Below are 25,352 nucleotides of genomic sequence, written 5' to 3'. Positions count from 1 at the left end.
GCATGTTAAATTCAACTAGGGCAGGAGGAAAGAAAACTAGGAACTATAGAAGACAATAAAATAAAAATTGCAATCTTAGCTTGCTTTGTCAAACACGGGTAGGCTCATATAAAAGGAAAACTAAAACTTCATGTTAAATTTAATTTCTTAGTCCTCACAACTATAAAGTTAATATTGGGAGAGTCTAAATCACCATTTCAATTTTAAAGTTTTCTGGGCAGAAAGAACCTTCCCAAGGGGTTCTTTCAGCATTTCCAGATACCTGCAGATTTCTGTCTGCAAAGAAATCTGATAAAGTTTTTCAAACTCAACTGGATGGCGCTGGAGAAGATAGTGCTAAATGAAGTTAGCCAATCCCCAAAAAACAAATGCCGAATGTTTTCTCTGATATAAGGTGACTGCCTCATAGTGGGGTAGGGAGGGGGAGCATGGGAGGAATAGACAAACTCTAGCAGAGGTGTGGGAGGGACAGGGGGTTAGCAAGGATGGTGGAATGTGATGGACATCATTATCCAAAGTACATGTATGAAGACATGAATTGATATGAACATACTTTATATACAACCAGAGATGTGAAAAATTGTGCTCTACATGTGTAACAAGAATTGTAATGCATTCCGCTGTCATTTATTTTTAAAAAAATTAATTAAAAAAAAAGAAAATATGTAGGTTTAGTACTTTTCCTCAGATACCAGCCAACTGAATTACCTGGTTTGTGTTAATGTGAAACTTTTTCATGTTTACATTATCTATTTGTGAATGAACATTTTAAACAATTCTCAAATGAAAAACAAGGACAGTGCTTAAAAATAATTATTAAAAAATAATGTATAGGGCTGAGGATATAACTCAGTTGGTAGAATATTTGCCTCTCATGTACAAGGCCCTGGGTTCAATCCCCACCACACACACACACACACACACACACACACACACAAAAAAAACAACAACAACATGAAGCTGGGCATGGTGGCGCACACCTATAATCCCAGCGGCTTGGGAGGCTGAGACAGGAGAATTGCAAGTTCAAAACCACCCTGAGCAAAAGTGAGACACTAAGTGAGACCCTGTCTCTAAATAAAATATAAAATAGGGCTGGGGATGTGGTTCAGCAGTCAAGTACCCTTTAGTTCAATCCCTGGTACAAAAAAAAAAATGTATAATATAATGCTGCAAAATCCTGACGATAGACTGCTGTCTGAATCTATTATTTATGGAATGCAAATTCATAAGTGTTTCTGTATATTCACTATACAGTCCTTGAAAGAACAATTGTGTTAAAATAAGAGAAGGGAAAAAAAGAAATAATTAAAAGAGTTTAAGCTAAGTTTAAAAAGTTCATTTTATTAAATGTTGCAGCATTGTTGCTTATCAGAAGTAGTTTTATAACTGAAACACATGATCACACAATTAAACAAATTAAATCATTTCAATTTTAAACTAATGACTATCTTATATACATCAAGAAGGTGGATTATATAGTCCTCCAAAGACTAAACATTTAAAAAAAAAAGATAATAGTGGAAAGATACTAAGAGGTGGGTAACACCAGTGAAGGAAGTCATGTGTTTCTAAATCTAGGGAAGAAACATCACAGCAGACAGTTAAATTACACAATACTCCAAGTGGGTATTCAAGCATCTAAAAAAAAGTAGGTTCAATAATACAGATGTAAAATTGCTCTCCTAAGGCTCCCAGCTATTTGATGAGTCAAATACTCATCATTATCAAAATATATTTTTGAATTTAACAATCAAAAAGTGGTTGACCTTCAAATTACAGTCTGTATTTCCTTCTTTAACTTCATAACATTTTATGATAAAAGCAAAAGGAGAACAGTATAGGAAATAAAATGAAGGTCAAACTAGAGTTCATATAATTTACACATACACAAGTTCTTTCTACTTCTGCACTTTTGATTTACTTTCATCTACAGCAACTCAGTAATATTCCCAAAAAAATTGCATTTCAATTCTATCACTAATAGAGAATATTAGTGGTAAAGAATTGTGATCTTAGACTGTTAATTTCTATAGCCTGTTTTTCATACTCATGTGTAAAGGTGAGAAAGTTTTCTTAACTAATATTATTAATAGAATTTAACATCACAAACCCTGTTAAGTCCCTTAGGTGGCAAAGAATCAGTCTTTAAAATCCTAGTGAAAATCATTATGAGAAATGCAATTGTGGAACTATTAAAGGGCTCTTTTAAACTTATTAAAGTAAAAAATAAGGTTTTGAAAGATGACAAATAATTCAACATGTGAAAGATGCTATGATAAAAAGTGATGAAAAGCAATCAATATAATGAAGATATGCTGGCTAAGGATTCATCAAGAACTCTGCATGCTCAAGTATAATGTTCACTGAGGAGAAGAGGGGTTTGTTGGAGAATTATGTAAATGTTAACAGGGATTAAGGTGCTGACCAAATGTTTCTCTCAATTAATGAGAGATTCCATAGTAATCTATAAGCCTTTAATCTAAAGGCTTATTCAAATCTCTGAAAATCAAGTTAAGACCAAGGTACCAATGATGTACCAAGACCTCTAAAATTTCCTCATGACTTACTTGTGAAGATCATCAATAATGGTGTTAACTTTTATATTTTCTTTGGACATAAAACTGGCATACATGCGCGCGCACACACACACACACATATACACACATAGCATTGGTGCATTAAAATTATAAATAATAGTGGACTTAGTTGTTATATATTCATACGTGACATAATTTGGTCAATTTCATTCCTCAGTACCTCCCCTAAAACTGGACTATTTTGAAATTATATTCACAGACATATACATATATATCACATACATATTTGACACATAGATACTATGTAAGAGAAAATGGTTAGAGTGACTAGCTTAGAGGTTTTGAAAAATGAATTTACATTCTTTCATGAAAACATATTCAAGTACTAAAAAACACAAGCCTTGTGAAGTCATTTTGGATTCTTAAAATTAATTAAGGAGAGCCTGTTGAAACTCCTGCTGTTCTGAAAGAGAAATTTCTGTTAATTGCTTCTAAACGTCTGTGTCTTGTTTCTCCAATTATATTGCTCAAATCCTTCATAGGCTATGATTAACTTTCTAGTAATAACATCTAGTTTAAATAGAATGAAAAATCTAAACTAAAAAGTTAGGTAATTACAAATCAGCATGAACAGAGAATCCCAACATCAACTTTTTTACATAGTATTCACAAATATTCTTGTTCATTTTCTTCCTGAAAAAGAGACTGTAGAGATGAGATATTGATGGGAGTTTATATTTAACTAAGATTAAAACACAATAATTAGAAGAATTAAAAACTAGATTCCACTTCTATTTTTTAGTTAGTTTCTTGTTCTTTCATTTCTAATGTATTTTGAAAAGTATGTTTTGTTATTTTTCTTAAAAACATCATGAAAACAGCAATACATTTCTCAAACCGGTATCAAAATTACTTTGATTTATACTATAATATTCTCAGAAATTACTTGAGTATCATAGTTCATGTAACAAGAGCTTCAATTTCACTGAGAAAACATTAAAATGGACATATATGAGATAAGTACATGCCATTTAATTGTATAAAAGTGTTTAGTGAAAATAAAATGGATTTTAGCACTATTTAATACTCATAGGAAACAATTAACAATAACCTTTAGAACAAAATAATTAAAATTCAGGTTTTACTCAAGCAGTACTATGAAAGGAAGAGTTCAGTTTTTGAGTGGCTACATTTCAAAACACATTTGTGCATCCTAGGAAACAATATAAAATTGGGGGTGACTAATATTAACATATTTCCCAGATATATGCTTTGCAAACACACACATACACACCCAGGCACACCCCGGCACACAAACACACTAATACATACTCATTCTTTCTTCTTCTTCTACCACCCTGCATATCTTTCTCCCTCATCACTCTCTCTTTCTACATAAACACATATTAATCATGGAAAACCAAAGGAGAATAGTGAATATGGAAAATAGAGTTCATTAAAAATTTGTTGTATAATTTTATAAAAGATGTGAAAATACTTACTTCATCAGCCACCATACACCTGAAAAAAAATAAAAAAAAAATTAATTTCTTGTTTTTTAAATATTTTTTTAGTTGTAGATGAACATAATATCTTTATTTTATTTATTTATTTTTATGTGGTGCTGAGGAGAGAACCCAGTGCCTCCAAGTGCTAGGCAAGTGCTCTACCACCGAGCTACAACCCCAGTCCCTAATTTCTTAATTATCAAACCAATCATCTTAAAACAAACAAACATAAAATTTGTCATCTTAACCATTTTAACTGCACAGTAATGTTAATTATGTGCATCTTGCAGATCTCTACAGCTCTTTTCATCTTGCAGAACAGAAATGCTCTACTCTTTGAGACACTACCATAAAATGTTGACAAATACTTAAGGACCAGGCTAGAAAGAGATGTTTATAAATGTAGAGGAAACATGGGCCAGTTCTGATTTTATATGATTTTCCAGCTGGCAAAGGCATGTGGCTATGTGGTAGTATTACAGCTTCAGATGTGCTATGCCCATGGCCTACCCATGGAGAGTGGCACTGACCCTTCAAAATGTGACAAAATGGCAAGTGATGGTACAAATGACTTCCCACTTCATTCTTGTTAGGTGCAGGGCAGGCTGAACAAATGTTAGCTGCAGGATAGCCCACGCACCCAAACCCCCCGTGTCTGGTCCTTTATCACCTGTTTACTTCAAAGCTGAACACTCAACCCACCCCCCCAAGGCTGAACACTTAACCCCCACTCAAGGCTGAACACTTAACCCCACCCTTGTGCCAAAAAGGCAGCTTGCAGACCCAGAGGCGTCATTAGATTTGGGCTATAAAAACTCCCTCCTGCCAGGCCCCTCTCTCTCTTGCTCTGTCTCTCTCTCTTGCTCTGTCTCTCTCTCTTGCTCTCTCTTTCTTCTCTCTCTCTCTCTTTCTCTCTCTTTCTTTTCTCCTTTGTTGCACTGCTGCAATAAAGATCTATTGGTTGCTCTGAGTGTTGTGGTCACTTTCATTTCAATTCTTAATCTTCACCATTGGTATTTCATAGAGATTAGAAGAATGCTGTGTGAAGGTGCAAAAAAAAAAAAAAAACAAGTGTCAGCATCTTTTGGCATAAGTTAAATATCTAATTATATGTTACGGTATACATACTAAACCTATCGACAAACTGAGTTTTAATTCCTATTATTTTGAAGAACTTTCTCTTCTTTATTCTTCCTTTTTTTCTCCCTCCTGTTAATTTTCTAGATGGGGGTCTCATTATGTTGCACAGGCTAGTCTAAAACATGTAGGCTCAAAGGGCTGGGGTTGTGGCTCAGAGGTAGAGCACTCACCTAGCATGTGCAACATCGTGGGTTCTATCTTCAGCACCACATAAAAATAAATTTAAAAAAAAGGGACTGTGTCAACTACAACTAAAAAATAAATATTAAAAACAAACAAACAACAACAACAAAAAAACATGTAGGCTCAAGCAATCCTCCTGCCTCAGCCTCCCAGATAGCTGGGACTACAAGCATGTGTCACCACTTCTTACATTTGCAGAAATAACCTCCATTCCCAGCCAATCTACCTCTTTTTTGTAAAGGATGGCAAAAAGATGCTTGAAGGTAACAAAGATCTTCAATACAACACTACTCATAGAAACCATCTGAGGAGAGAAACTTGAGAAAACAAAAATAAACATACCTTGATAAAGATTCAAGATGGGAGAACATGAAAATCTGGAAAGCAATGAAGCTTGGTATGTAAGAATTTGATGAATGGTACATATTCTAAATAAGGATAATAGAAACAGAAAGGAAGACAATAAGAAAAAGTGTGCAAAATGGAAGTAAAGTAACGGAGGAGGGGAGCTAAAAACATTCTAAAGCAAAGTAACAAACACATGATTTATAGTCAGGAGACTAGATGAAAACACCTAGAGAGGAAGAGTATGGAGAGAAGAGAGGGTGGAATAGGGGAGTGGCTCAAAGAGTAAAGCATTTCTGTTCTGCAAGATGAAAGAGCTGTAGAGATTGGCTGCACAGCAAGATGCACATAATTAACATTACCATGCAGTTAAAATGGTTAAGATAGCAAATTTTATGCTTGTTTGTTTTAACCACAATAGAGAAAAAAGTATAGAGAAAAGAAAAGACATTCACACACTGAGTCCTGGAGCACTCCAATAATCAGAGATCACAAAGAGGAGAAGGATCCAGGACAAAAGACTGAGAAGAAGTGTCCAGTTAGACACCAAAACATGGCAAGTTCAAGGCCAGCATAGGCAACTTAGTAAGACCTCGTCTCAAAATAAAAATTTAAAAGTGTGGGTAGGGGAGACATAGCTTAATGGTAGAGTGCTTGCCTAGCATGTGCAAGGCCCTGGTGTCAATCTCCACTATCACAAAATAAATAAGTAAAAGGGAAAATATGGCTAATACATTTATTACTTTATAGAAAATTTATATAATATTTCATTAAAACTAAAGTCTACTTTGTAAAGGGAGGGCTGCCAATAATCACCATTATCCTTGGAAATAAAATAGCTTTTCACCCATTGAGAAATAGCAAATCGGACCCAAGATATAGGACCCTTAACCAACAATGAAAAAGAATACTTCCTTGTTAAACACTATCCACTGTATTTGCCAAACTTGGTTTGGTGTACCTATAATTCTATAATAATTTTACAGGTAGTTCAGTTTTCCATTTGTAACAAACATAAATAATATTATTTGATCCAAAATCATTGTTAATTTTTTACACTGTAATTTATCAGCTTGGCTCTAGACACCAAAAGCAACTTTTCATTTTACTGAATTGTTTCCAAAACCTTGAGGCTCCTTATATTAATCGTCCACTTAAAATATTAATATATACTCCAGTGTTTACAACATCCAAATCTTTGGATGCACATGTTTGGTGTTTGCTATTTTTAATTCAAATTCTGATACAGAGAGAAAACTGAACAGCATTATACTTTTTGGAGAAACACTTTATATTCCAGCTAAATTTCTATTAAAAGACACATTGAAATGAACAATTTGAATCTAAAGTGAAGCTTTTCTTCAATTTTTTTACATAAAAAAACACCTTTTCTATAATTAACACCCATATAAACAGATTATATACACAAAAATAAAACAGTAAAGCTCTCCAAAAAATACTTACAATTACACAAAAAAATTAATGAGGTGGGTAGATATAAAATAGGCACTCTTATTCTGTTTGGAATTCTAGGTATAGGATTAAAGGCATCATATCTGAAAACAGTCATCTACTTAATCAATTGCCATGTACGCTTCAGCATCAGTAAACTATCACTGCAAAGAGAAGACAAGCCTTTGAGATACTCATGTTGAATTTTTCCATTAGTAAAAATCAATTCCCATTCTTTAATACAGTATATTTGACCAAAGCTACCTTAATTAATGTTGGCTGAATAACTTCCACCTACTTCCCTAAAAGATCAAGCAATAAAGACCATGAATCCAGAGGACCAAACCACAGTATTTTTTGCAACCACAATAATTTCTTAAAAATTTACCCTATAACTATAAAAAGTCAAAATGATGAATTTATTTTTTAGTTCTAATTTCATTAAGTTTTTTACTTGGTGATACATTCAAAAGCACATTATTCGAGAAACAGAAAAATGTACAAAATGGAAAGTCTCTCCAATCTCTATTCCTTAAGGATGACTCAGATACTGCCCTCTATAAGGCTAATTACCAATTTCTTGCGATTCTTTCTAGAAATATTCTCTATAAGTACAATTTATTATGTGTTCATAAAGAACCTGCTGATTTATACCTTTCCGAATCTAATTTAAAATCCAAATATAAATACAAGTGTCCTAAAATCATGGAAACTAAGAAAAGAAAAAAATTAGGTCAAAAATATGAAAAGAATTCTTGTTTTCCACTAATTTGGGAAATGACAAGTGCCTTTGTATATAGTGAGGAAACCTTGGCTGCAGCCCATATCTAGCTTGGCCTCTTTGTAATGTCCAAAATAGAACCATCACTTCCTAGAAACCTTGAGTGGAACTTCCACATGCAACTGAGTCTCCTTCTAGCTCTCATATCTGCCTTTTTCCCCAGTACCTCTCATTTTCCCAACCTTTTGGGTCCTCAATCCTTTGTCATTTTCACTTCTTATCTTCCCCAAATTCCTGAGGTTATCACACATTCCCATATTTTTAAGTATACTCATACACAAGTCTTAAATGTACATTAGGCTATTAGCATATGCTCCAGATATACCTAAAAACCTGCTTTGGGGCATTTTCCCCCTGGATATTCATTCTGAAGTTATTATTACAGTCAATTTCATGTTTATACTTAAAATTAAAGCTGAATAAACCCTAGATTTAAAAAAAAAATCTAAAGAAATTATTTAAACAATGGATTTGAATCTGTAATTCTTACTCTTTGGTCATAAATTTTCATATTGAAAACTAAAAAACTATAGAATTTACTTTGATTGCATACCAAATCAGTCTATAGCACTTCTGTAAGAGTTTAAAGCATTGCTCTTAATTACAAACAGATAATTATAAATGTCCTACATATTCATACACAGTTTCTTAATCTCATCCATTTTATGAAAAAACCTAAACCAAGTAAATCAAGCTGTGATCATGGAAGAGAACCATAAAACCTTTATTGCCATTAGAATGGTGATAATCAGTTCTATTCAATATGAACCAAATAACTGTTCACTCTTGGAAGAAATAATCACAACAGATACGAGTGAGTAGCAGAGGATGGTAGCTTCAAATTTAGGTATTATAAATGAAGGAATAGTGGGTGACCTTAAAAACTGCTTTTACAATATGAATCTCATTACTATATATAATTATAATGAACCAGAAACAAATGAACAAACAAACCAAAACCATGGTTTTCCATTAGGAGGCACAGCAAGAACAAAATGACTCTTATCACAAAAGGGAATTACTATTATCACATAATTCGTAACAAGAGTGGGATGGTTCCAGGAATGAGTAATTCAGTGGCCTACTCATGTCACCTTTCTCCTTTGCCATTCTTAACAGCTTCAGACATTTATTCTTACCCACCAGTGTCAGAAACACATAGAAGGTAAGTATACCCAAAGACTTCTAGAGTCTGTTAACGGGGGCAGGCGAAAGGCTTTAGCTGAAAAACTTACATCTGTTTCAACGTTATAACCTAGAAAAACAAGTCAAAATGTGTTTTGTTTGTTTTAGCTCTTTTCACCCATTAGGAAACATCAGACATGTACAGGAAAGACATAAAAGGCTAAAATAATCACAAGTTAAATAAGAGATGCAAGGTACTACAAATAAATTCTTTCTATATGCCAAAAATCTAATGAATTTTTAAAAAGAACTGCTTTTTCTGTTCATGAGTTTTAAAAAATTAAACCAGTCTCTAATGCTTGATAATATCTTGAAAATATTATGCTTCATTAGTCTGACTCCATTAGCACAAAATTGCCCTATAACTTTTACTAATAAAGAAGAAAACAGGAAATAATCTCTGCATTCTACTTGATGGTTGAGGTGGGGGAAGGTGTATTTCTGCTATTTTGAGACAATTATTGCTTTCAGGATGCATAATAATTCCCACTGAGCCATTTTTTTCACATGTTAATTTTCACACAATTATCTATTCTTGTTTATAGAAATACAAGTTTAAAAAAAGTTGATTATTCCTATAACAATTAGTGGAGAATATTTAGGGCTTAATTAGATGAAATATTAATTAGAATATTTTGGAGTTTGAAACAAAAATATAATTTATATAAAAAAGCAATAAAGAAGTAAGTTAGATCTGCTTTATCTATAGTGATTTTATAAGCAGTAAAAATAATTTACCATATTAAATTCACTTATTAATAAAGACATGGACATAACAATACTTAAATGTTGAAAGATAAATGAGGGAATAAGTTGAGTTGTTTTAGTACAAACTGAGAGCCTCTCTCATAATATTATAGGATACTAATCTTTCTTTGGTTTACTAATTAGGCTTGTTAGTATAGTTTCATAATTTACTGAATATTAAGAAAAACTGAGCATTTCTCTTAGTCTCTATATTGTGGAGATGTGGAAATCAATTAGGGCAAGTAAATGTGTTTTTCGATTTCAATAGCTACCAAGTATATATTATTTACTTATTCATTCACCAAACATACTTTTGAGCATCAATCATAGTACTAAGCCCTGAGAAAGAAATGAACATATAAACAAATAAGTATATGAACTGTTATTGATATTACTATTGAAGTTTGTTCTAAGGCAGAAGGGAGTAGTCACTTCTATTCAGACACATAATAAAAATTACACTGAGAAAGACATATATGAAACATTAAAATATTGGTTGAATTCAAGATTAAACCACCATACTAGGGCAGGTCCTCATCTCTTGGTCATCATCAAACTCTTTCATTTCATTTTTTAAAAATTTGTTTATTTACTCTAATTTGTTATACATGACAGCAGAATTCATTTCAATTCATTGTACACAGATACAGCACAATTTTTCATGTCTCTGATTGTTTACAAAGTAGAGTCAAACCATTTGTGTCTTTATATATATACTTAGGGTAATGATGTTCATCTCATTTTACCATCTTTCCTAACAACATGCCTGCTCCCTTCCCCTCCTTCCCCTTTGCCCTATCTAATGTTCATCAAACTCTTTTCAAATGAAAAATATTCTCCAAAAATTCCATTTTTTAATTTATCGTGTTAAATGTACAACTCAAGCTAGGTACAAATTCCTTAAACTTACAGCTTTTAAAAAATGAGAACATATTTTAAAAATTGCATATGATGAACAAATCACAAGATACAGTTCAATTTTATAATATGAAGTTAATATGATGATGTTATTTTGCAGAAAATAAATGGATGCTGAGTTTAACAACAAAAGAAATAACCTAATGTCAATTTAATATTTAAGTATTATCCATGCCTGCATTTACTTTTTAAACGATGGGAAACTGAGTTCAGCTGTACATAATAATGAATAAAAGAGACAGAACTATTTACACCCCTCCGCACAGTAGATATAGAGGTAAGACAGTCCATGGCTAGAGCAGCAAACAAGGATGTGAGGCACATACCTTTGTAACCTTGTCCTTTCCTGCCTGGTACATTATAAGATAGCTATTACTGTTAAAGATTTGGCAGCACTATTTGATGTGGGGAAAAGGAAAAGGACAAAAGAACATGGGCCAACAGAGTCAACCCTATCTTAACAAGCTTTCCAGAGTCACTACTTTGGGACTTCTCCTAAGGCCTCCTGAGCCACACATATCATGCAATCACCCCCTCACTGAAAGGGAGACTAGAAAAGAAGAGTTTCAGCTGGCCAAATAGACTACCCAACAGGGTGTTTTAGTGAGGGAAAAGGGAACAAAGGAATATGGAAAAGTAATAATAAATTCTGCCTCAACTTTCAAAGCCAATTTTAAGCACTATGGCCAACTCTATCACATAAAGATCAAGTCAGCTCTTGGGTATTATGGAAATTTAGATCAAATAGATATCAAACTATGTAATCAAGAAGAGAAAAATTCTGCTGGGCATGGTGGCACACACCTGTAATCCCAGGGGCTTGGGAGGCTGAGGCAGAAGGATCTCGAGTTCAAAGCCACCGTCAACAAAAGTGAAGCACTAAGCAACTCAGTGAGACCCTGTCTCTAAAGAAAATACAAAAACAGAGCTGAGGATATGGCTCAGTGAATCCAGTGGCCGTGAGTTCAATCCTTGGTATCCACCCGCTGAGGAAAAAAAAAAAAAGAAGAGAAAAATTCTTAATTTGATAGTTTATTATCACAGTTACTGATAATGAATTATGTTTAAAGTTTGGAAGCTGAATAGGCAAATTGGTTCCCTCAGAAATATGATGTTATGAGTTCTCTAGTAATTGGAGAAATGCAAATCAAAACTACTCTAAGATTTCATCTCATGTTAGTCAGAATGGCAGTTATCAAGAATACAAACAACAATAAGTGTTGGTGAGGATGTGGGTCAAAAGGCACACTCATACATGGCTGATGGGACTGCAAATTGGTGCAACCAATCTGAAAAGCAGTATGCAGATTCCTTAGAAATCTTGGAATGGGACCAACTACCATTTGATCCAGCTATCCTACTTCTTGGTCTATACCCAAAAGAACACGTATGACTGCACATATGGTACGACACTTCACTGTGTACAAAATCAGCATACTATAGTGATGCAGCAACATCAATGTTTATAGCAGCTCAATTCACAATAGCTAAACTATGGAACCAACCTAGATGCCCTTCAATAGATGAGTAGATAAAGAAACTGTGGTATAGGGCTGGGATAGCTCAGTGGTATAGCTCAGTGGAGAGTGCTTGCCTCACATGCATGAGGCCCTGGGATCAATTCTCAGCACAACATAAAAATAAATAAATACAAATAAAGATATTGTGTCCATCTACAACTAAAAAAAATATTAAGAAAAAAAAGAAACTGTGGCATATATACACAATGGAATATTACTCAGAATTAAAAGAGAAGAAATTATGGCATTTGCAGGTAAATACATGGAGTTGGAGAATATCATGCTAAGTGAAGTAACCCAATCCCCCAAAACCAAAGGTTAAATGTTCTGATAAATGGATGCTGATCCATAATGGGGGGGGATGGGGAACTCTGATGGGGCAAAGGGGAGTCAGAGGAGGGGAGGGGGTATGGTACAGGAAAGATGGAACATGTATGACTGCACATATGGTACGACACTTCATTGTGTACAACCAGAGAAATGAAAAATTGTGCTGCACTTGTGTACGATGAATCAAAATGCATTCTGCATTCATATATACCTAATTAGAATAAATAAATAAATTAAAAAAAATAGGAATATGGTATTATGAATTCCTGCACCCCAAAATGCCAGGTAAGTTTTCAAATTATTCTACTTTTCTCTATTCCAATTATTATAAAAATGTTTTATTCATTCAGCAACACTCAATAAGAAATAAATAATATGGGTGTGTGGGGAGGGATTTTTCATGCAAAAGAGACCACCAAATATACCTGTGCCAAGATTTAAAGTAGTTGTCCAGATGAATACTTTCGTGTTAATATATTTTTAATTTTAGTTCTAAATGAACACTTAATAGAGCAAACAGAATTACAATATCTTTTTTTTTAATTTTTTATTGTTGGTTGTTCAAAACATTACATAGTTCTTGATATATCATATTTCACACTTTGATTCAAGTGGGTTATGAACTCCCATTTTTACCCCATATACAGATTGCAGAATCACATCAGTTACACATCCATTGATTTACATATTGCCATACTAGTGTCTGTTGTGTTCTGCTGCCTTTCCTATCCTCTACTATCCCCCCTCCCCTCCCCTCTTCTCTCTCTACCCCCTCTACTGTAATTCATTTCTCCCCCTTGTATTATTTTCCCTTTCCCCTCACTTCCTCTTGTATGTACTTTTGTATAACCCTGAGGGTCTCCTTCCATTTCCATGCAATTTCCCTTCTCTCTCCCTTTCCCTCCCACCTCTCATCCCTGTTTAATGTTAATCTTCTTCTCATGCTCTTCGTCCCTACTCTGTTCTTAGTTACTCTCCTTATATCAAAGAAGACATTTGGCATTTGTTTTTTAGGGATTGGCTAGCTTCACTTAGCATAATCTGCTCTAATGCCATCCATTTCCCTGCAAATTCTATGATTTTGTCATTTTTTAATGCAGAGTAATACTCCATTGTGTATAAATGCCACATTTTTTTTATCCATTCGTCTATTGAAGGGCATCTAGGTTGGTTCCACAGTCTTGCTATTGTGAATTGTGCTGCTATGAACATCGATGTAGCAGTGTCCCTGTAGCATGCTCTTTTTAGGTCTTTAGGGAATAGACCAAGAAGGGGAATAGCTGGGTCAAATGGTGGCTCCATTCCCAGCTTTCCAAGAAATCTCCACACTGCTTTCCAAATTGGCCCACCAGCAATGTACAAGTGTACCCTTTTCCCCACATCCTCGCCAGCACTTGTTGTTGTTTGACTTCATAATGGCTGCCAATCTTACTGGAGTGAGATGGTATCTTAGGGTGGTTTGGATTTGCATTTCTCTGACTGCTAGAGATGGTGAGCATTTTTTCATGTACTTGTTGATTGATTGTATGTCCTCTTCTGAGAAGTGTCTGTTCAGGTCCTTGGCCCATTTTTACAATATCTTTAAAACAACTGTTCAAAAACTACTACCTATGGATCTAGGGATGTAACTCTTAGTGGCAGAGCACATGCTCAGCATGACCAATGCCCTGGATTTGATCCCAGCATCCCCTACCCCTTGGAGCAGGGGGCCTGGAACTGTGCTTAGGTCAAATCCAGCTAATTATTTCTGTAAATAAAGGTTTAACTGAAATACAATTCTGTTCATCATTTACATATTGGCAATGACTGCTTTTGTGGTAGAATGACAGAACTGAGTAGTTGTGATACAGACTGTATGACCTATAAGACCTAACATATTTATTATCAGAAAATCTTTTTCAACTCTGCCCTTTAATATATCAATAACCATTTCTTAAAAATTAATGATATGAAGAAATTTCTGTTACAATACTTAAAGGTTATGATTGTGGTTGAATAAATAAAAACTTTCTATTAAAATTAGATGAAGAACTAAAATGAGGTTTTTATGAGAACAGTGAACATATTCAGCCCACACCAATAGGATGTAATTTAATAGGAGTAAGTTCAAATTACCATGCTTGAGTATAAAAACTGAACTAGTAGAAGGTTGGAATTGAAGAAAATAGAATATAACCATTGAAAAATAAATCAGATCCCATAGAAGAAAGTGATTCGAGATCAGAGATATCACCAGTTAGAGAAAAAGTAGTCTCAAACTGATAGAATCTTGTATTACGCTTTCCCTAGCCAAGTAGTGAAATAGTTTTTATTTTTTAAAACATGTTATCACCATTCTTTAAAAATAGCACTCAAATTATAACTCAATTGTAAATGAATAAGAAAAAAAATAATAAATGTAATATTTCATTATAATATTTGCAATTATCTTACAATTTAGGTACCTAAAGAAAAATGTGCCATCCTCATTAAAAAGATCATATACCATGATTAAGTTGATTTCATTCCAGACATGCAAGAACAGTTCAACATACAAGTCAATAAATATAATACATCACATATACAGAATCAAGAAAAAAAATCACATGATCATCTCAATAATTAAAAAAAAGACTTTGACAAAATTCAAGGTCCTTTCATGAAAAAAGTGATAAAGAAATATCATATCTCAATATAATAAAGGGTATATATGAAAACCCATAGCCAACATTATACTGAATGGGCGAAAATTGAAAGCATTTCCTATAAAATCAGGAAGAAGAGAAAAATGTAGACTCTCACCCTTCTTATTAACATCATCTTTGAAATTTTAGTGAGAAAAATTAGGCAAAAGACGGACGAAAAGGGATACAAATAAGAAAAGAAGAAATCAAATTCTCCCTGTTTACATATGATCCCATACTTAGAAGACTCTAAAGACATTACCAGAAGACTTGTATATTAAATAAATTTAGCAAAGTAGTGGAATACAAAATAAACAAACAAGAATCAATATCTTTTCTATATACCAACAACAAACTCACTAAGAAAGAAATCAGGAAAACAATTCTATTCATAATAGCTTAAAAAAAAATAAAATACCTAGGAATAAACCTACCTAACCAAGGCAGTGAAAGTCTTTTTAATGAAAATTATAAAACACTAAAGAAAATACTAAAAAATGGAAAGGACTAAAATGACCATGTTACCAAAAATGACCTACAGATTCAACAAAATCACGATCAAAATACCAATACAGTCTTTGCAGAGCTAAAAAAAAAAAAAAAATAATCCTAAAATTCATATGGAAGCACAAAAGACCTTGAATAGCCAAACAATCTTGAGCAAAAAGAGCAATGCTGGAGATATCCTGATACTCAATTTCAAAATATACTATAAGGGCCTGGGGCTGTGGCTCAGATGTAGAGCGCTTGTCTCACACGCATGAAGCCCTGGGTTCAATCCTCAGCACCATATAAAAACAAATAAATAAAAATAAAGGTACTGTGTCCAACTACAACTAAAAAATATATTTAGAAAAAACAAAATATACTAGAGTTATAGTAATTTAAGAAAACATGATACTAGCATGAAAACTGACATGTAGACTAATGGATTAGAATAGAGGACACAGAGACAATGCCACACAGCTACAGCCATCTGCTGAGAGCCATTGCCAAGTAGGAATGATGTATCGCAATTTCTTTGTCAGCCTACTCCATGTTGCTTAGAGGAAGGACTCTCCATGGTGGACCCAGGTCATTTGCAGTGACTTTGCATGAAAGGTGACCTTGCTCAAAGACCAGGGTGGATCCAGGTTTAGGGTGGATCAGGGTTTAGGGCGGATCGGGATTTAGTGCGGTTCCAGGTTTAAGGTGATTCCTGCTAGGAATAGGGCATATCCTGCTGCCTCAGGTGCCTTGAGTTCTCGCGGGATTCAGAGAGTATTTGGGATTCAGAGCCCGGTGGAGAGTGTGGATTTTGCCCAGAACGTGTTTGTAGAGTGCCGGTGTGAGTTCGGGAATAAAGAATTGCTGTTTGAATCTACAAGGCTGTGAGTGGCTCATGATTTTGTGCCCAGCCAGACTGCGGCAGCCATCTGATTTTTGACAAAAGTGCCAAAAACACACCTTGGAGAAAAGACAGCCTCTTTAACAAATGGTGCTGGGAAAGGTGGATGTACATAAGGGTTGAAACTAGATCTCTATCTCTTGCCCTGTACAAAAATCAACATGAAATGGATCAAAGACCTATATATAAGATCTTCTAGATGAAACCTCTAGAAGAAAACACAGGGGAAACAAATTAAGATACAAGCACAGGCAAGGACTTTCTAAACAACTCAGGAAGTAATAGCAAGAATCAACAAATGGAAAAGCATCAAATTAAAAACAGCAAAGGAAACAACTGAATGACATGATAGGTTCTGGTGGGGTGGGGAGAATCTTCCAACAGAAGTTTAACATCCAGAATATATAAAAAATTTTAAAAACTTAACACCAAAAAGACAATCCAATCAATGGGCACATGAACTGAACAGACACTTTTCAAAAGAAGAAGTACAAATGGTCAACAATTAGATGAAAAAATGTTCAATGTCATTAGCTATCAAGAAATGCAAATCAAAACTATACTGAGATTTCATCTCACCCCAGTCAGAATGGTTATGATCAAGAATAAAAAAACAATAATGATTACATAGGGGGTGAAAAAAAATATACACTGTTGATGGGAATGTAAATTAGTATAGTCACTAGGGAAATGAGTATGGAGATTCCTCAAAAAACTAAAAATAGAACAACCACATGATTCAACTATACTATTATTCAGTATATATCCAAAGGAATTAAAGTTAGCATATCATAAAGATATATGCATAGCCATGTTTGTGGTGGCACAATTCATAATAGCTAAGATATAGAATCAACTGTAGGTAACAACAACACATGAACAGATAAATACACACACACACACACACACACACACACAATACAGCATTATTTAGCCATAAAGAAGAATGAAATGATGTCAATTTAAGGAAAATGGAGGAATCTGGAGATCATCATGTTAACAAGGCTCAAAAAGACAAGTATCAAATGTTTCTCATATGTGGAATACAATAAAGAAAAAAGGACAACACAAAATTAGAAGGCAGACTATTAGAGATGAAGAAAGGATCAGGGGAAGGGGCTAAAGGAGGGAAAGAATAGGTAATGGGGAAGTGGATATAATCGAAGTATGTTATATGGATGTATGAATATTCTATAATGAAACCCATTAGTCTGTATACTGAATGGGCGAAAATTGAAAAGGACAACACAAAATTAATATAATTAGTCTGTATAGTTAAAATGCATTAACAAAGAGAAAGTCCACTAAACCTGTATATGTCCTTCTTTGAAGAATACAAATTTCATGCCTATAAAAAGTCAATGCAAGAATTGAGGTGTGATAGTCAATCAACTCTAATTCATATGCACACTCCTTCATTCCTTTCTAGGTATAGCATACTAAATAAATATTACTCTAAACCTGGAGTTTATGATCTTATTTCCTACAAGAGTTCAGATATTTAAAACCTGTGAATTTTAATTGACAGCACACTTAATATGTCACTTGTTGAAATATGTTTTAAAAACTAATTTTGTGGTTGTAACTTAAAACTACTATATTTCTGATCTACATGCATATATGTTTATAAATTAATACACCTCTAGAAGGATACATAAGAATATGGCTTTTAGGTCAATACTACACTTTTTTTCATTATAAGAATGTTGGGTTAAACACTAATCAGTGCCGAGAAAATATTGCAGAGAGATAAAACAAATGGAATAGAATAGGAGAGACAGAGGCAAACCCCATAAATAGAGTTACCTCATACTAGAAAAAGATGCCATAAATATACATTAGAGAAAACGTAGCCTCTTCAACAAAGTACTGGGAAAACTAGAAATCCATATGTAGTAAAATGAATTTTAACCCCTATCTCTCACCCTGCACAAAATTCAACTCAGAGTATATCAATGATGTAGGCATTAGATCAGAGACCCTGTGCTTACCAGAAGAACATGTAAGCCCAACTCTCCATGCAATTGACTTAGGAATCTACTTTCTCAACAAGACTCCTGAAGTCCAAGAAGTAAATTAAGAATAAACAAATGGGATGAAATCAAACTAAAAAGCTTCTTCTTAGCAAAAGAAATACTCAATTACGTGAAGAGAGAGCCTACAGAATGGGAAAAAATCTTTGACACCTGCATCTCTGATACAGCATTAATCTCCAGGATATATTTAACCCCAAAAATAAAAATTAAAAAAAAAAAAAACCTCAACTAATAAATGGGCAAAAAAACTGAATGGCACTTAACAGAAGAAGAAATATGAATGGTCAAAAAATATATGAAAAATGCTCAATTCACATTAGCTAAGCTATCAAGCCAACCTAAGTGCCCTTCAACAGATGAATGATAAAGAAAGTGTGGTATATATACACAATGGAAAATTACTCAGCCTTGAAGAAGAATGAAATTATGGCATTTGCAGGTAAATATCTGGAGCTGGAGACTATCACACTAAGTGAAATAAGCCAGTCCTCCCAAAACAAAGGCTGAATGAATGTTCTCTGATATGTGGTTGCTAACACACAATAAGGATGTATGTGGCAAAGAAGAATAGAAGTTCATTGGATTAGACAAACAGAAGGAAGGGAAAGGAGGTGGGATGGCAATAGGAAAGATGGATATGCTTTCCTACGTTCATATATGAATATACTGTAGTGGCACCCCCTTTCTCCACAAAAGAGTCTTAACTGGGCTTCTCCAGAAATCTTCACCAAGGCTGATTTTAGGACTGTCAGCAAAAGAGTCTCTAAAGATTTCAGTGTAGATAAACTTCCAATTTTCGTGTTGCCCTGTTTTACGTGGCCACTGGCGGGGAAGAAATCAGCACTTCAGGTGCTGCACAGCCCCTTACTAGTTTTTCACAAATATGTATCTAGTATAGTAGTTTGTAGAAATGTGTAAACAGGCCTCTGGCCTTAAGCTAGAGCTTCACAGAGATGTCTACATTTCTAAGATAAGAGAAGTTACCAATTGGGCTCCATGGCAACAGCTGGCAGGGGGAGGAAAGAAAGGAGAAAAGAAGCTTTCCCCTTCTCCTGTGTTCTTGATGGATTAACTTGCCCAGAACAGTGAAAGAAAAAAATTGCTTTTATGTGGACTTCTGTAGACTGTAAACTTTAGAGTCCCTCCCCTTACATGCTTACATTCTGAAACTACCTGAACTCAGGGTACAGAGGATTGATAGATTATAGCAAAAGCTGTGCCCTCTGAGCCTGGCTGCAGCCAAATAAAACTGTTTACAGTTATGTTTGGTGCCTTGTCTCCTCTGCCCCTGAAAAATGCGATCAGTGAAATGCCACATCATATACAACAACAAAAATGGGATCCTAATTGGAATAAGTTATACTCTGCGTATGTATAATATGTAAAAATACACCCTCCTCATGTATATCTAAAAACAACAACAACAAAAAAGCTTTCCAAAAGAATGTGGTAATGAGGGAAATACAGAGTGGGACCTGGACACTTCCCTTACCTCCAAATCTTAGAAGAATGGCCTTGGTTATAAAATAAAGGAAAGTACTCTTAAAACACCTGAAGAAATTTACCTGTGCAGCAGGCATGCAAACTATCATATATATATTTCTACAAAGTATAGGCATAGTGCTGTCCTGCACTGTATCCCAGCCCACAGTTGCCAAGTTAGTAAGTAATAAATAGTCTAAAACTTCTCTGTTGAGTCCGCCAAGTTTTGTCCTTTGGGATCAGTAAACAGTTTAGTTGGGGCATTTGCAATCCTGAGGTTGAACAAAGAATAATCTAAACATTAGTATTTTTTTTTATAAAGCTATAATAATCTAAACAACAGTGTTTGCATAAGAATATATAAGGAGCAATAGAGCATAATACACTTGAAAAATAAATCCAGTTATATAGGATCAAATGATTTTTGACAAAGGTGCCAAAGTAACTGGAGAGATGGACAGTTTTTTAAAACTTTTTAACAAATAGTAATAGAATAATTGGAATTCCATATGGAAAAATAAAACAAAATCCTGAACCCATGTCTTATATCACGTACAAAAGTTAAGTAGAAATGTATCACAGAGCAAAACTATAAAACTTGTAGAAGAAAACAGGAAAAATATCTTATGACCTTTGGAAACAAAACCTATGAAAAACTGATAAATGTATCTTTTAGAGACATTTTAAGGCAAGCCACAGACGTGGAGAAAATATAAAGGACTATATAAACAACTTTTATACTCAATAATAACACAATTTTTTTTAAATGAGCAAAAGATTTGAGCAGATGTTTCATCAACAAAAATGTGCAAATAGCCAGAAAGCACAAAAAAATGTAGTCAATATTATTAGTCATCTAAAAATTCCATGTTAAAACTACAATGAGATACCATTACAAACCTAACAGAAGCTCTAAAACTAAAAGAACTTAAAATGCTAAATGGTGGCCGGAATACAGTGACTAGAATTCTTAAGCATTTGCTCTTGGAAATGAAAAACATATACCTAATTTAAAAATTTACACAGTAGTCTCTTATTTATGTCATAAATTTATCAGATGTCTTCATAATCCCATTCAATATTTACCTAAGAGAACTAAAAATATGTTCACAGACCTCCATGAGACTGTTTTCAATAGTTTTAATCATAATCATCAAAAACTTAAACAATCCATCTGTCCATCAACTAATAAATGGACATACAATTGTGGTATATCCATATAAACCTACTGAGTGTCAAAAGGTAATGACATATTGCAACAACACAGATCAATCATAACATTGGGAAAGCCAAACAAAAATGTTTTATACTTTATGATTTTAATTATAGGGCAGTCTGGAAAAGGAAAACTGAAGAGACAGAAATCATACCCATGACTGTATGGTGTACAAGGTAAGAAGAGTAGATGGAAGAGGAGGGGATAGTGATTGGAGGAGGCAACTCTGTCTTTCATAGATTTGAGCAATATTTATTTCTGGATCTGGATGCTGGTTATACAGGAGTGTTCCCCTGTGAAAAATTCATAGAGCACTTTCTATACATGATATACTTTAATAAAAATTTACTTTAAAAAATCAGGCCCTCCCCCTGCGCCGGCAAAGTAGAGGGAACTGTGACCACGCACAGAGCAGGCCCAGCGGCCTGCTGAGGGGCAGAGCCGCCCCCCACCCCCCGCGCCTGCCAGGTAGGGGAACTGTGACCACCAACAGAAAAGGCCCAGTGGCCCGCGGCGGGACAGAGCTTCCAATCACTCCTGCAAGGTAGGCGGGCCTGCGACCCACCGGCAGAAGAGGAGCAGCGGCCTGCTGAGAGGCAGAGCCGCCCCCTCCCTCTGCGCCGGCAAGGTAGAGGGAACTGTGACCACCCACAGAGCAGGCCCAGCGGCCTGCTGAGGGGCAGAGCCGCCCCCCACCCCCCGCGCCTGTCAGGTAGGCGGAACTGTGACCACTGACAGAAAACGCCCAGTGGCCCGCGGAGTTGCAGAGCTTCCAATCACTCCTGCAAGGTAGGCGGGCCTGCGACCCACCGGCAGAAGAGGAGCAGCGGCCTGCTGAGAGGCAGAGCCGCCCCCTCCCCCCAGCGCCTGCAAGGTAGACGGAACTGTGACCACCATCAGAACAGGCCAGACCTGCAACCGAGAGACAGAACAGGCCCAGTGGCCTGAGGAAGGGTAGAGCCGCCCCCCCCCCCCGCGCCTGCAAGTTAGGCGCACCTGCGACCCACTGGCAGTACAGCCCCAGAGGCCTGCAGAGGGGCAGTGCCGCTGCCTGCGCCTGCAAAGTAGACAGAACTGTGACCACCGACAGAACAAGCCTAGCGGCCCGCAGAGGGACAGAGCCGCCGCCCGCGCCTGCGAGGGAGACTTTGCAACTATACAAGACCAATATAAATATATAGGGGGAAAATTCAATAGCACAACAGTTTCACCAAGTAGAAAGGAACGCGAACAGTATGAAGAGACAAGGAAAGAAAGGACCACAAGCATTGCAGGTCAACTCAACGTTAGAAGAGGTAATAGCTGCAGCAGATGGAATGTCAGATAAAGAATTCAGGATATACATGCTTCAGATGATCTGGAGTCTCAAGGAAGACATCAGACAGCAAAATCAGACAATGAAAGATCACTTCAACAATGAATTACATAAACAAATCCAAGAATCAAAAGATCAACTATACAGGGAAATAGAGGTTATAAAAAACAAACAAACACAAATCCTAGAAATGCAGGAAGCAATAAGCCAACTTAAAAACTCAATTGAGAATACTACCAGCAGAGTAGAACACTTAGAAGACAGAACATCAGACAATGAAGATAAAGTATTTCAACTTGAAAAGAACATAGACAGCTCAGCAAGACTGTTAAGAAACCATGAGCAGAACATCCAAGAAATATGGGATAACATCAAGAGACCAAATTTAAGAGTCATTGGGATACAGGAAGGGACAGAGTTTCAAACCAAAGGAATGAGCAATCTATTCAATGAAATAATACGAGAAAACTTCCTAGACTTGAAGAATGAGACAGAACCCCAAATCCTAGAAGCCTACAGGACTCCGAATGTGCAAAATCATAAGAGACCCACACCTAGACACATTATAATGAAGATGCCCAACATACAAAATAAGGAGAGAATTTTAAAAGCTACAAGAGAAAGGAAGCAGATCACATTTAGGGGTAAGCCAATCAGGATAACAGCTGATCTTTCAACACAGACTCTGAAAGCTAGAAGATCCTGGAATAACATATTTCAAACACTGAAAGAAAATGGGTTCCAACCAAGAATTGTGTTTCCAGCGAAATTAAGCTTCAGGATGGAAGATGAAATTAAAACCTTCCACGATAAACAAAAGTTAAAAGAATTTGCAGCTAGAAAACCATCTCTTCAAAACATTCTTGGCAAAACATTACAGGAAGAGGAAATGGAAAATAACAATGAAAACCAACAGTGGGAGGTAGGACACTAAAGGGGGGAAAATAACCAAAGAGGAAAACAAACCATGTTTAGTAACATAAATAAACAAATATGGCTGGAAGAACAACCCATATCTCAATAATAACCCTAAATGTTAATGGCTTAAACTCACCAATCAAGAGACACAGGCTAGTAGAATGGATCACAAAACAAGACCCAACAATATGCTGCCTACAGGAGACGCATTTGATAGGAAAAGACATACATAGGCTGAAGGTGAAAGGTTGGGAAAAATCATATCACTCATATGGACTTCGGAAACAAGCAGGAGTATCCATACCCATATCAAATAAAATAGATTTCAAGCCAAAGTTAATCAAAAGGGATAAAGAGGGACACTACATACTGCTCAAGGGAACCATACACCAACAAGACATAACAATCATAAATATATATGCCCCAAACAATGGTGCAGCTATGTCATTCAAACAAACTCTTCTCAAGTTCAAGAGTCTAATAGACCACCATACAATAATCATGGGAGACTTCAACACACCTCTATCACCACTGGACAGATCTTCCAAACAAAAGTTGAATAAGGAAACTATAGAACTCAATAACACAATTAATAACCTAGACTTAATTGACATATATAGAATATACCACCCAACATCAAGCAGTTACACTTTTTTCTCAGCAGCACATGGATCCTTCTCAAAAATAGATCATATATTATGTCACAGGGAAACTCTTAGACAATATAAAGGAGTAGAGATAATACCATGCATCCTATCTGATCATAATGGAATGGAACTGAAAATCAACGATAAAAGAAGGAAGGGAAAAGAATACATCACTTGGAGAATGAACAATAGGTTACTGAATGATCAATGGGTTATAGAAGACATCAAGGAAGAAATTAAAAAATTCTTAGAGATTAATGAAAACACAGACACAACATATCGGAATCTATGGGACACATTGAAAGCAGTTCTAAGAGGAAAATTCATTGCTTGGAGTTCATTCCTTAAAAAAAGAAAAAACCAACAAATAAATGATCTCATACTTCATCTCAAAATCCTTGAAAAAGAAGAGCAAAACAACAGCAAAAGAAGTAGAAGGCAAGAAATAATTAAAATCAGAGCTGAAATTAATGAAATCGAAACAAAAGAAACAATTGAAAAAATTGACAAAACTAAAAGTTGGTTCTTTGAAAAAATAAACAAAATCGACAGACCCTTAGCGATGCTAGCGAAGAGAAGAAGAGAGAGAACTCAAATTACTAGCATACGGGATGAAAGAGGCAATATCACAACAGACACTTCAGAAATACAGAAGATAATCAAAAATTATTTTGAATCCTTATACTCCAATAAATTAGAAGATAGTGAAGGCATAGATAAATTTATTAAGTCATATGATCTGCCCAGATTGAGTCAGGAGGATATAGACAACCTAAACAGACCAATATCAATTGAGGAAATAGAAGAAACCATCAAAAGACTACCAACTAAGAAAAGCCCAGGACCGGATGGGTATACAGCAGAGTTTTACAAAACCTTTAAAGAGGAACTAATACCAATACTTTTCAAGCTACTTCGGGAAATAGAAAAAGAGGGAGAACTTCCAAATTCATTCTACGAGGCCAACATCACCCTGATACCTAAACCAGACTAAGACACTTCAAAGAAAGAAAACTACAGACCAATATCTCTAATGAAC

The 25,352-nt window shown here is 35.2% G+C and overlaps 1 protein-coding gene across 6 annotated transcripts in view; it reads right to left on the bottom strand.

The window, feature by feature from the left end:
* Zranb3 (zinc finger RANBP2-type containing 3) overlaps nt 1-25,352 on the bottom strand; it is a 232,121-nt gene that overhangs the window by 132,724 nt on the left and 74,045 nt on the right. For 5 of the 6 annotated variants that reach the window (XM_046463792.2, XM_046463794.2, XM_046463796.2 and 2 more), the window contains one exon: nt 4,043-4,061. In XM_046463792.2, the coding sequence (XP_046319748.1) occupies nt 4,043-4,061 (19 nt within the window). Of the gene's footprint in view, nt 1-4,042; nt 4,062-7,180; nt 7,682-25,352 lie in introns of those variants that run through there. The other variant, XM_058585386.1, reaches the window with a different exon arrangement.

Source organism: Marmota monax, unplaced genomic scaffold (genome assembly GCF_021218885.2).
Source record: "Marmota monax isolate L192 unplaced genomic scaffold, Marmota_monax_Labrador192_F-V1.1 WCK01_AAM20220418_F8-fsc00034, whole genome shotgun sequence".
Taxonomy (NCBI): Eukaryota; Metazoa; Chordata; class Mammalia; order Rodentia; family Sciuridae; genus Marmota; species Marmota monax.
The sequence above is the reverse complement of the archived record's forward strand: the minus strand, read 5'-3'. Positions and strand labels throughout refer to the sequence as shown.